The 11709-nt window shown below is 38.0% G+C and overlaps 1 protein-coding gene across 1 annotated transcript; it reads right to left on the bottom strand.

The window, feature by feature from the left end:
- Positions 1-8758: 8758 nt before the first annotated feature.
- On the bottom strand, positions 8759-10795 carry LOC116134779 (glucan endo-1,3-beta-glucosidase 14-like). The gene is made up of 3 exons (XM_031420424.1): positions 10565-10795; positions 10404-10469; positions 8759-8914 (listed from the first exon to the last, which is right to left on the bottom strand). The coding sequence occupies exons 1-3, from the start codon at positions 10793-10795 to the stop codon at positions 8759-8761; spliced, it is 453 nt and encodes a 150-aa protein (XP_031276284.1).
- Between the last annotated feature and the right edge of the window lie 914 nt (positions 10796-11709).

Genomic DNA, 11709 nt, shown 5'->3' with positions numbered 1-11709 from the left:
CAAGAGAAAACAATTCTCCAAGGCAAAACACTATTCATGCAATATTCAATATCTAATTTCATATTATGATAAAATGGCCTTTAAATAGGCTTTACAAAACAAGGGAATTACCCTAGCAAATATTACAACAAAATATTACACAAAATATCAAGGGATAATTCCCCACCATACAATATCAAAAGTGCAAGCCATACCCATTTAATGCTATAGACAACATTTCACTAAATTAAGGATCTATGTCCCTAATCACAATTTTCTTGATTTTCCTTCAACATTTGAACCAAATAGCATCCACAACTTGGGCTTGGGCCAATGAAGCTTCTTCCCACTTGATCTCCACGACTTGGGCTACAAAAAAGGGCTTGTGCCATGTCTTGGACCCTTAACACCTCTTGGACAAGTTTATGAGCTTCCTTGAGTGCTTGGGCCGAATGTTGTCCATCTTGGGGCCCTTGAATCTTCAATGAACTCTCTTACATGCTTAAAGAACATGATGGGCTTGGATTCTCATCATCGTCCCCGAGTTGAGAAGGATTTGTCCTCAAATCCAAAAGTTCCCCATCTTCCAAGTATGGAGACAAGTCCTTAATGTTAAAAGTAGCCGAGACATTACCAAATTCAGAGGGTAAATCGACTTTATATGCATTATCCCTAACTCTTCTAAGGACTTCAAAGGGACCATCGGCTCTAGGTGCTAATTTGCTTTTCCTCTTGGAAGGAAAACTCTAATTTCTCAAATGAACCCATACAAGGTCACCTGGTTGGAAAATGGTAGGTTTTCTATGTTTGTTGGCTCTCTTCCTATAGGCCTTATTGGACCTGGCTATTTGCGCCCTAATTGATTCATGTAACTATTTCATGGACTTGGCCTTCTTCTTAGCATCAAGGTTCAATTGTATATCAAGGGGTAAGGCACTAAGCTCTATGGGAGTGATGAGATTACGGCCATAAAGAACTTCAAATAGGGAATGGTTAGTGATAGCACTAGGGGACCGATCATAGCAAATTCGGCATGGGCTAACTTGTTGTCCCAATCTATCAAACTCTTGCTCACCAAGGTCCTAAGTATGGTTCCTAGGGTTCTATTGGTGACTTCGGTTTGACCATCAGTTTAGGGTGATAGGAAGTGCTAAACAAAAGTTTGGTACCCAATCTACTCCATAAATATCTCCAAAAATGGCTAAGAAAATTGGTATCCCTATCCGACACTATAATCCTTGGCACACCATGCAACCTCACAATTTCTTTGAAGAATAATTCAGCCACATGTGATGCATCACTGGTTTTGTTACATACAATAAAATGTGCCATCTTAGAGAGTCTATCAACAACAACCATTATGGAATCTTTACCTCTTTGAGTTCTCGGCAATGCCACAATGAAGTCCATGCTCAAGTCTTCCCATGGTTGGTTAGGAATGGGCAATGGAGTGTATATCCCGGCTTGAAATGGCTTTTAGCTCTATGACAAACCCCGCATCTTGCCACTATGGATTGGACATCCCCAATCATCTTAGGCCAAAAGAAATTATCCTTAAGAATTGCCAAGGTCTTGGTAACCCCAAAATGACCCGCAAGCCCCTTCCATGCACCTCTCTCACAGGCCATTCTCTAAAACTCCCTTGAGGTACACATAACCTGTTTCCCTTGAACAAAAATCCCTCTTGAACCACATAATCTTCAAAACTACCCCTTGAACACTTAGCCATGATTTCGGCCATTTGTTCATGTCTTTGTAATGCTCCTTCATCATGCTAAACCTAAGTACTCTTGCATCCAAAATGGAAAAGATGGAGTACCTTCTTGACAATGCATCTGCCACTACATTAGTGCTCCCTTGTTTGTACTTGGACACAAATGAAAAGGATTGAAGGAATTCAACCCATTGGGCATGCCTTGAATTCAATTTATACTGCTCATTAATAAACTTGAGAGCTTGGTGATTCGAATGTGGCACAAATTGTTTAGGCGTCAAATAATGACTCCAATGATCTAAGGCTCTAATAATTGCATAGAACTCCTTATCATAAGTGTTATATCTCCTCCTAGAATCATTGAGTTTTTCACTAAAATATGCTAATGGCCTTTTATCTTGAGTAAGGACTGCCCCAATTCCAACTCTACTAGCATCACACTCCACCTCAAACACCTTAGAGAAATCGGGTAGGGCTAGGATGGGTGCTTCACAAAGCTTCATTTTAATCACCTCAAAAGCATCTTTTGCCTCCCTTGTCCACTCAAAATTCCCTTTCTTTAAACATTCGGTGATGGGTGACATAAGGGTACTAAAGTTAGGTACAAGTCTCCTATAAAATGAGGCTAAACCATGAAAACTCCTTACTTCACTAATGGTTTTAGGTTCGGGCCAACTCCTAATTGCATCTACCTTTGATTGATCAACCATGATTCCCTCTCCCGAAATTACATAGCCTAGGAAGATTACCCTCTTCATGAAAAACTCACACTTCTCCATCTTAGCATACAATTTTTGTTTTCTCAACACTTCAAACACTTGCCTAAGATGGTTTCTATATTCATCCTCACTATGACTATACACCAATATATCATCAAAATAAACAACAACAATAAATCTGCCCAAAAAAGCTTTAAGTACCTCATTCATCAATCTCATGAAGGTGCTTGGTGCATTAGAAATGCCGAAAGACATGACCATCCACTCAAAAAGTCCTCCTTTGGTCTTGAAGGTTGTCTTCCACTCATCCCCTTCTTTCATTCGGATTTTATGGTATCCACTCCGCAAATCGATCTTAGAGAAGATGCAAGAACCATGAAACTCATCAAGCATGTCATCAAGCCTAGGTATGGGGTACCTATACTTGATTGTAATGTTGTTGATGGCCCTACTATCTACACACATCCGAAAACTTCCATCCTTTTTTTACACCAATAAGGTTGGAACCAAACAAAGACTCATGTTCTCCCTCACATACCCTTGACTAATTAGCTCATCCACTTGCCTTTGCAACTCCTTGGACTCCTCCGAATTGCATCTATAGGATAGTTTGTTTGGTAAGGGTGCTCCAGGTAGCAAATCAATGTGATGTTCTATTCCCCTCAAAGATGGCAGCCCGAGTGGTAACTCATTAGGAAATACATTCTCAAACACTTGTAGTAATGGTTGGACTAGGGAATGGGGTGCACTCTTATCACTTTCTTTCCTCTCAGCAATAAGCAAAGCTAGGATGGGTTTGTGTTTGGTGATGGCCTTTTCTATTTGGTTGCCATTAAGGAATAGGTTCTTTTGTGAGGTTTTGGTTTTGGGTGGTGTAGGTGTGGGAAGTGTTTGTTGGGGTGGTAAAGGGTTTAAGGTGATGGTTTTCTTGTTGAACCTAAAGGTGTAAGTGTTCTTCCTTCCATCATGGACAACCTCCCTACCATATTACCAAGGCTTCCCTAGCAACAAATTAAAGCATCCATTGGTATTACATCACACAACACTTCATCCACATATCTCTTGCCTATGGAAAAGGGAATTACAGCTTGCTTGGTAACACTAATGGTGTTTCTATTGCTCAACCATTGTAATTTGTATGGGTGGCTACGGTTTTGGGTGGAAAGCTTCAATTTCTCAACAAAGGTGGTAAAGGCTACATTAGTACAACTTCCACTATCAACAATAACTGAACATACCTTTCCTTTGACGGTGCAATAGGTTTGGAACAAGTTTTCCCTTTGTGCTTCGGTAGAGTCAACTTGTGCATGCAAAACCCTCTTTAAAATTAATGCATCACCAACATCAACTTAATCAACAATCTCCTCACCACTCTCGGATTCTTCCTCCTCACTCTCTTCTTCTTGGATGGCTTCTTCAATCTCTTTGCACAAGACATTTTGGGACCATAGACAAAAGAATTATTCCTTTTCTTACACAGTGAATAAACAGGGGACAAGTACAAAGAATAAGACAGAAAATCAATCAAGGAATAATTCTGTCCAAAAGTGAAAACAAGTGCATGAAATGTGATTTGTGGAAAAACAATTGCCAGAAACGTTGCGAACACACATAGGCTAAACTGCTCACACTTGTGAAGGTGGTTACCTTTAGAAGTGTGTGCACAATGGTAAAAGATCAATAATAGGCAAGACACAAAATTAGGATCATAAGATGACAAAAACACTAACAGTACAGTTAATTTTTTTTAACCGAACAATTAATTAATGTATATCCCTATCGATTGTCATTTCTCTTTTATCATTTCTTTGAAATTTCTATATTAGTTTCTCTCCTCGTTGGTTTTGTCTTTTGATTTTGTTGTCGATTCGTTCAATACACTATGTATAAATTTCTATATCTATATGGTTCGATACCACAACCAACAATATATATTTCAAATATTGTTGTTTGTATATAATATAGTGTTGTTTATGGAAGTAGCTTTGATACCACGTTTGTTTGAAGAATCGGATATTTTAATTAATTTAATAAAGATTCAGTTTTTCACAATATATTTTTTTTTTTTATAAATATTACACATGTAAATATTAATTTAATAAAGATGTGATAATTTTTATAAATACTAATTCAATTAGATCAAACAATTAGGAGGGTGATTTTGGTGTCGTTTGATTGATTGTTCAACAACTAAAGCTCACCTAGTTGATACATTAAATATTTATATATAGAGAGAGGGATGTTTAAACAATCAATACATTAATTTAATAAAGAAGAAATATATACATAATGCGTGATTTTGACACCAATAAATATATATATAAGAAAAGATATTAGTGTTCCATTCCAAAATTATAAGGGTGTAAATGTTAAATTCTGAAACTTATGGGATTTTTTGTTTACTAAATCTCTGGGATGTCCATAAAAACCTATGCATAACAGTAACAAAATGTGATGCGCAGGATGAAGAGAAGGCCACATAATAAATAGTAATAAGAAAAGATAGAGATAGTCTTAGTGCAAAGAGCCTAGTTAGTAGATTCGCGTGTATGAAGCTTGAATTCCCGTATTTTATAAGCACTGTCGAATTATACGTGAATTATATGCCCCAGTCGTATAATTCGCATATAATTCAACCATATTTTTTAAAATAAAAATTCAATATTTAATGAGTCAAAACGACGTCGTTTTAGGGTAGGAGTTTGTCAAAACTCAAATGAAATTAAATCTCTTTTCTTCTTCAATTCTCCGCGTCTCTTTTTTGGGTATCCAGCAACCACTCTTCATCTCTTTTTTGGGTAACCAGTAACCACTCTTCGTCTCTTCTTCTTCAACTATTCTTCTCTTGGATCTTGATCTCTACGGATTGAGTCTCTTGATCTGTACAAATTCTCCTCCTCAAGGTACACACTTGAAACTCCATTCTTTATCTCAAACTCCATTCTTCAACTATTTTTCTCTTGGATCTTGATCTCTATGGACGGGTCTCTTGAAACATGTTTGATGAAATACGTGTGAGGGACTGGTTCGTTACTTTCTTGCTTTCTTTTTATGCAATAAATGTCCTTTATTTCCTTCTTCAAGTTGATGATTCCCCAGCAACTCTCTGATTAAGCTTGAATAGATTTCTTTATTAGTGGGTCAGTTGCATTTCCAATTTTCCACTCTAATTGCCTGATCTTCTAAGAAAGATCCACATGATTGATTACTATTTGTATTAATGATTGGACCCAATAATTCAGTTTAGCGTACAAGCCAATGTTTTGAAAACCGGACCGGACAATGACCCGTTCAAGGGTCCGATTTCCAGTTGGACCGTATTCTATAAAATTATTTTTAGTCTCTGAAGGTTTGAAATTCATCAAAAACACCCCTATAATACTCCCTTAAGGTTTGAAATCTATCTGAAACACCCCTATTACGCGAAGATTCTGGTGAGTGGTGGCAGTAGCGACGATCGACGGCCAATCGAAGCTGGAATCTTAGGGCTTTTGATGTGTAGGTGCCGACGAATCTGATGGTGGTGCTAGGGAGTTCCATCTGCGTCGGAACTCGCCGGAATCAACAAAAGAAATCCGACGTCGCGTAAACTTTACGTGTACGACGAGCGATGAAGGCTGGACGACGACCACTGAAAATGGATGGGTTTGGTCGTGGAGATGTCGTTACGTCGAATGAGGGGTGTTTTCTCTGTCAAACGATGCCGAAATCCGGCAGGATGGAGCTGCGATTGGAACGCGACTCGACAGTATTCCGATGGTCCAACCACGGCTCAATCCGGTTTAATGGTAAATACTAGTTTTTATAATATACCGAACCATATTTGCCGTCGATTGCCGGTCGAACCAGTCCGACCGAATGGTCCGATCTGGTTTTCAGAACACTGGTACAAGCATTATTAAACTATACTTAACTAAGTGTTAAACTTTGTTATGAAGGCGTGAATATATGAAATTGTTATTTTATAATTGTTTTTTTGAAAGAATAAAATGATTATGGACTTATCCTGAGGTTTCATTAAATGAAAACAACAAAAATTGCTTTTATCAAATCTAATATTTAATTATAAGATCATATAATCCTCATTCTTTGTTTGTATTAATGATTGACAAATGATAAATAAAATCATTTGTTTTGTTTGGTAAGGTAATTGGTCAACTTCTACAACATTTGTACATTACTTTAAAAACCGGATCGGAGGGCAACCCGCTCTGATGGCTGGGTCACGGTTCAACCGGTCCAACCGGTTGGACCACCGGTTGAACCAATGGTTTGACAAGTTTAAAATCTAACAAAAACACCCCTGATAAATACCATCAGACCCTATATGTTTGAAATCTAGCAAACACAACCCTGGCCAAATGCAAATCGACGATTGATTGGGAGAGTAGCGGCGACACACCAAGGAGGGTAGATCGGATGATGGGAAGGGCGAATCGGTAGCTAGCAAGTAGAGGCATCGCCAGAAAATGGCAAATCGGTGGTGGAAGTCAATGGTCGCGGTGGCTATTTTTGGTGAGATGACTGGATCTTCGTGAACGACAGCAAAGGAACCTGGGAGAAGGTAGATTGGTGGCTGAGGAAGCCTGTCGATGCCGGAGAAGGTCAATCGATGCCGGGAAATGAAAGAAAAATCACGCGACGAAGGTGGACGATGAAACATCACGCGGCGGCTGGAGATGAAGCGTGACAGTGCTGGAGAAAGCCAGAAGGTGGTTTCCGACAGTAAGGGAAGGTGGAAGGTCGTCGAAAAAGGGGAGGTCATTGCCGATTTGCATTTGGCCAGAGGGTGTGTTTGCTAGATTTGAAACCTTCAGAGACTGATACGTATTAATTAGGGGTGTGTTTGTTATATTTTAAACTTGAAACAGTTAAAAAGAGTGACCCAACCCAGAGAAGGCCTCGGGTCCCGATCCAACCGGTTGGACCGGCCGGTCCGGTCCGGTTTTTAAAATAGAGCATTTGTAATAATTAATTCCGAATCAAATGATACAATTTTTTACAAACTAAAATATTATAATTCAAAAAGACATAAACCATACACCCATAAGAAAAAATGCTATAACCAAGTGGTCCATGAAAAGTGCTAAAACCAGAATTGTTATTACCGTATTTTTTAAAACGTATTATTGACAATGTATCGTATTAAACTCGTATATACTCGTACCGTATTTTTCCGTATCTAAATTTTATGACCGAATTTTTATAAACGTATTTTTTACTATTTATCGTATCATACCTATAAAATTCCTGTACCCTTTTTTTGTCATACCGTATTTACTATAGCAAAAAGACCCATATTTGGGCAATAAATGCCAATTACAAAATAAAGTGGACCCAGAATGACTGCATGCCAGCCAATTGTTATCACCCTTCTTCTTATCCACCTGTTCATTAATCCATCCACACACATTATATTACCTGACTCTTTAGTGGGACCATACAACACAAAGACGATTCAATCCTGACCACTTCGTAATCAAATGACTCACCTTCACTCACTCAACACATCATCAATACTCCTCTCTCTTCTTATATCTCAAACTAAATATCCACCTTCATCATCTGGAACTTACCCAGCCACCCTCCCAAACAAAAAATGAAAAAATTAAAAAGAATATTACTACAAATACATCATTTCTATACAACATTATGTGGCAAGATATGAAAATGATGTACGTGTAGTATTACTCAATTAAAAAACATTACGCCTTTGCCTTTGCACGTAACCCCAGCCCCAAATCCCATCAAGGCCACATTGAACCTGGATAAACACACATACAATTTTACAACTCTTCCATTTCATCTATTACATTACACATACACAATACACATTGAGGACAGTGCTCTTCTTTCTCTCTGCCTCCAACCAACCCGCCCCAAACCCTAACTCTTATTATCAGATCGTCTTTTACCTTTACAATTTATTTTATCTCGATCCTTAATTTATCAAATCTAACCTCATCAACATCTTATTTCAATTTTGTCCCTTTGCTGAATGGGTCTACAGTTACAAGTGTGTAGAGTGTTCGACAATGGTGGGAGGCGGTAGCAGAAAAGACGAATTGTTGGTTTAAACAGTAATAATGTGTTCACGGCGCTAGGAAACTTGAAGAAGAAGAAGTCTTCCAATAAGGAGCAAGGTTCATCCAAGTGCAAAACCAAACCCGCCGAGGACAAAGAGAAGGAGAAAGGAAATTTTGATGAATTGCTTTATAGTAAATTTAATTTGTAAACTATGTGTTACCTACCTGGTCAATGAGTCCGGTATCAAACATCCATTCCCATGGGATCTGAAAAATCCTGTATCTTTTACTGCTGCTTTCTGTCAATCTTTCTGTGTTGTTTACATTTTGCTCAAGTTCCCATTATAATCATTGGCATTCTCAACACTCGGTCCAACCTCATTGGGGTCTCCGCAGTAAGGCCATCCTGTTTCAGCAACCACAATCTCAACATCCTTGAACCCCATTGCATTCAAAGCACAGTGTACAGCATCAACCTACATATATAAATTAGAAATAATTTAGTTACTTCACCAAAATTTTGCATCGTGAATAGGATAGTCATATTTGGTGGTCCCTGGTTCAACATTCACAATCCATTAGCCAACTTTTTTTTTTCCACAATATAAATATGATATGTCCGATAACAATGGACTTATCTGTGATTATTTGAATGGCCAACCTGTCAGCAACCGCAATAAGTCACATCAAATTACTTCATTCCAGTGTCCCCAATAATTTCATGAAAAAAAGGCAAGAATGAAACTCCCGTTGAAGTAAAGCAGCGTCTCTTAAAGCATCCACTTTTCGTTCTGGCCATTGTGGGAAATGCTTCAACACTACCCTTTCATCAACCGATGACAATTATAGTGACAATCCCAAAGGGTTTCTGCAAATAAATTCATGATGGTGTAAGACCCAATTTCTAACAATCAAAGACACTTAAAACAGAAACCAAACCATTATCAATAATAGCCTAAAGACCAGCATTATGATCTTGAAGATTCTCCTGGTGGTAAAGGGAAAAGACCAGCAACAAAGGGGCATTTGAAAGAAGACGAAATAATAAAGAATTACAATAAGGTTTGCTAAATAGAAAAAAAAAAAAATTGAGACCAGAATACTTAGGTTATATATCAAGCAACCATAAATTGGACCTAACCAAACTGTTTCACATATCTCCTAAGATTCGAATACAATCTGAATCACCTCTCAAGGAGACCCAAAGACCACTACTATGTCACATGGCTTCTAAGACAAAAGTAACAACCATATTCCAAAAGTTATATAACAGGTTCCTTAATCCAGCAAGCAAAGTTGTTGGTCAAGGTAAAAGTCAGAGATTCACTTATCCATAGTTAAAACTATAATTGTACAAAGGCTTAGCGGAATCAAATTGTAAAATACCAGTATTTCAAGACTTTGAAACATCTTCACAAAAAAAAAATATATATTTACTATATTTCATCATTCTCCTCTTCACTATCACTCTTAATATCCTCTACAAAAGATAATCGAGAATTTCCCCTAATCTTCCACTTTTTATGTTTTTGCAATTGCAATCCCTCCTCTATACAATATGGTAAAAACATTTATAAATAAATAAAGGGGTCACCAATCTGGAAGAACAAAAATACAAAATTTAAAAAAAAAAAAAAAAAAAAAACCAAAATTTTAACTCACTCTTCTTGTAGTTTTTAATGAAAATAATACAACCACCGACGATAGTGTACTGAATTTATGCACCGAATGACGTGACAAAATCCTAACCGTTGATTAATTTTAACTTAATATTAATCAACGGTCAAGATTTTGTCACATTATTCGGTGCACCACTTCGGTGACTGTAGCATTACTCAGTTTTTAAAGCTTCTCCTTCTCTTCCTCTTCGATTTTATTCCGAATATTGACCCTCTATTTAAACAAAATTACATTAATACCACCAAACAAATAAGCCAGTCCAATCAAAATTATAAAATTCATTACCTTCTCAACATATTCTTCTCTGGTGACTAAATCAACAGTTTCCTCCTTAAATGTTGTTTCAAGAATCTGTAATAGCGAAGTAAAATCAATAACAACAAACAAAACGATAATTGGAGAAACCCTAGAGGAATATTTTAATTGAACACGGACCTCAGAAGTACTTGACCCGAATTGAAGGAGACCGGGTTGGCCCTTGTCAGAGGCGGACTTGGTTTTAAGCTCTTGGATTTTGCGTCGCTTAGGACAATCGTACTCTCCTGCCCCGTCACATGAACTGGAAAAAGTAGGTGCCGGAGACGGATTTGGTTCTCACGCCGACTGCCTTGAAGTGGATGGTATAGGTGGAAACATTGCCGCCGACAGCGAAGTCCTTGGGCACACCACGTTCGCATTCTGTGACTGGGGCGACTGAGGTGTTTGAGCCGCCGCTTGTGTAGGGAGTGGGTCTCCGAGATCAGAAACGCAGCGTCAGAGTAGAGGATGGCTTGGAGATGTGTTAGGGGCCGGGACAGAGACAGAGGATGAGGGTGAGGGTGAGGGTGAGGTGGTTGTGGAGGTAGTGGGAAGAGGAATCTTGGAGAAGCCAAAGAGAGAGGTGGTTTGATGTTGGGTTTCTTGGAACTGGGTTGGAGAGTGTTGGGTTCAAAGGAGGGACGTTTGAGAGAGGCAGAGGAAAAATTCCCCAAGTAAATCACACTGCCCTAATTTACAATAACACTACGCTTAAATAACAAAAACAAAAATCATGCTTTAATTAGATCCAAATGAATCCAAAATCTTTGTTACAAAACGGATGAACAGCAAAATCACCTAGAAAACTAATAAAAAAATTCCAACCAAATGTTTGAAAGATCCAAAGAAAAAACAGTATAAACAATCCCAAATCAACATTTCTCAGCAAACCCAGTTGCGAAAACAATAAACACAAAAGTTGTGAAGCTGGGACGAAATTTAGTTAAAGATTAAGTGAAAAAAATGGGAGAAAATTTAGTTGCCCGGTCATCCCAAGTTTGGATTTAAGAAAATGGCCTTGAAACTGTTCATCATTTTTTTTTAATTTAGAGAAGATGACGTGGCATAGTTAGGATTAATTAAACACGTAAAATGGGTTAAAATGAAAAGATTAAAACACATGTGGGCCGAATCAGAAATAATGAAAGTTTTTAAAATTTGAAATTTCGCAAAACAAGCCTCACTAACTATTCACCTCGCTTAATCGAAATTCATCAGTTCAAAAAGCGATTTCTTGAATGAAAGGGAGACGCGATTTTTCCGATTGAACACCTGCAAATTTGTACCCTAAATC

Source organism: Pistacia vera, unplaced genomic scaffold (assembly GCF_008641045.1).
Source record: "Pistacia vera cultivar Batoury unplaced genomic scaffold, PisVer_v2 Contig291, whole genome shotgun sequence".
Classification (NCBI taxonomy): Eukaryota; Viridiplantae; Streptophyta; class Magnoliopsida; order Sapindales; family Anacardiaceae; genus Pistacia; species Pistacia vera.
This window is presented reverse-complemented; position numbering and strand designations above follow the sequence as displayed.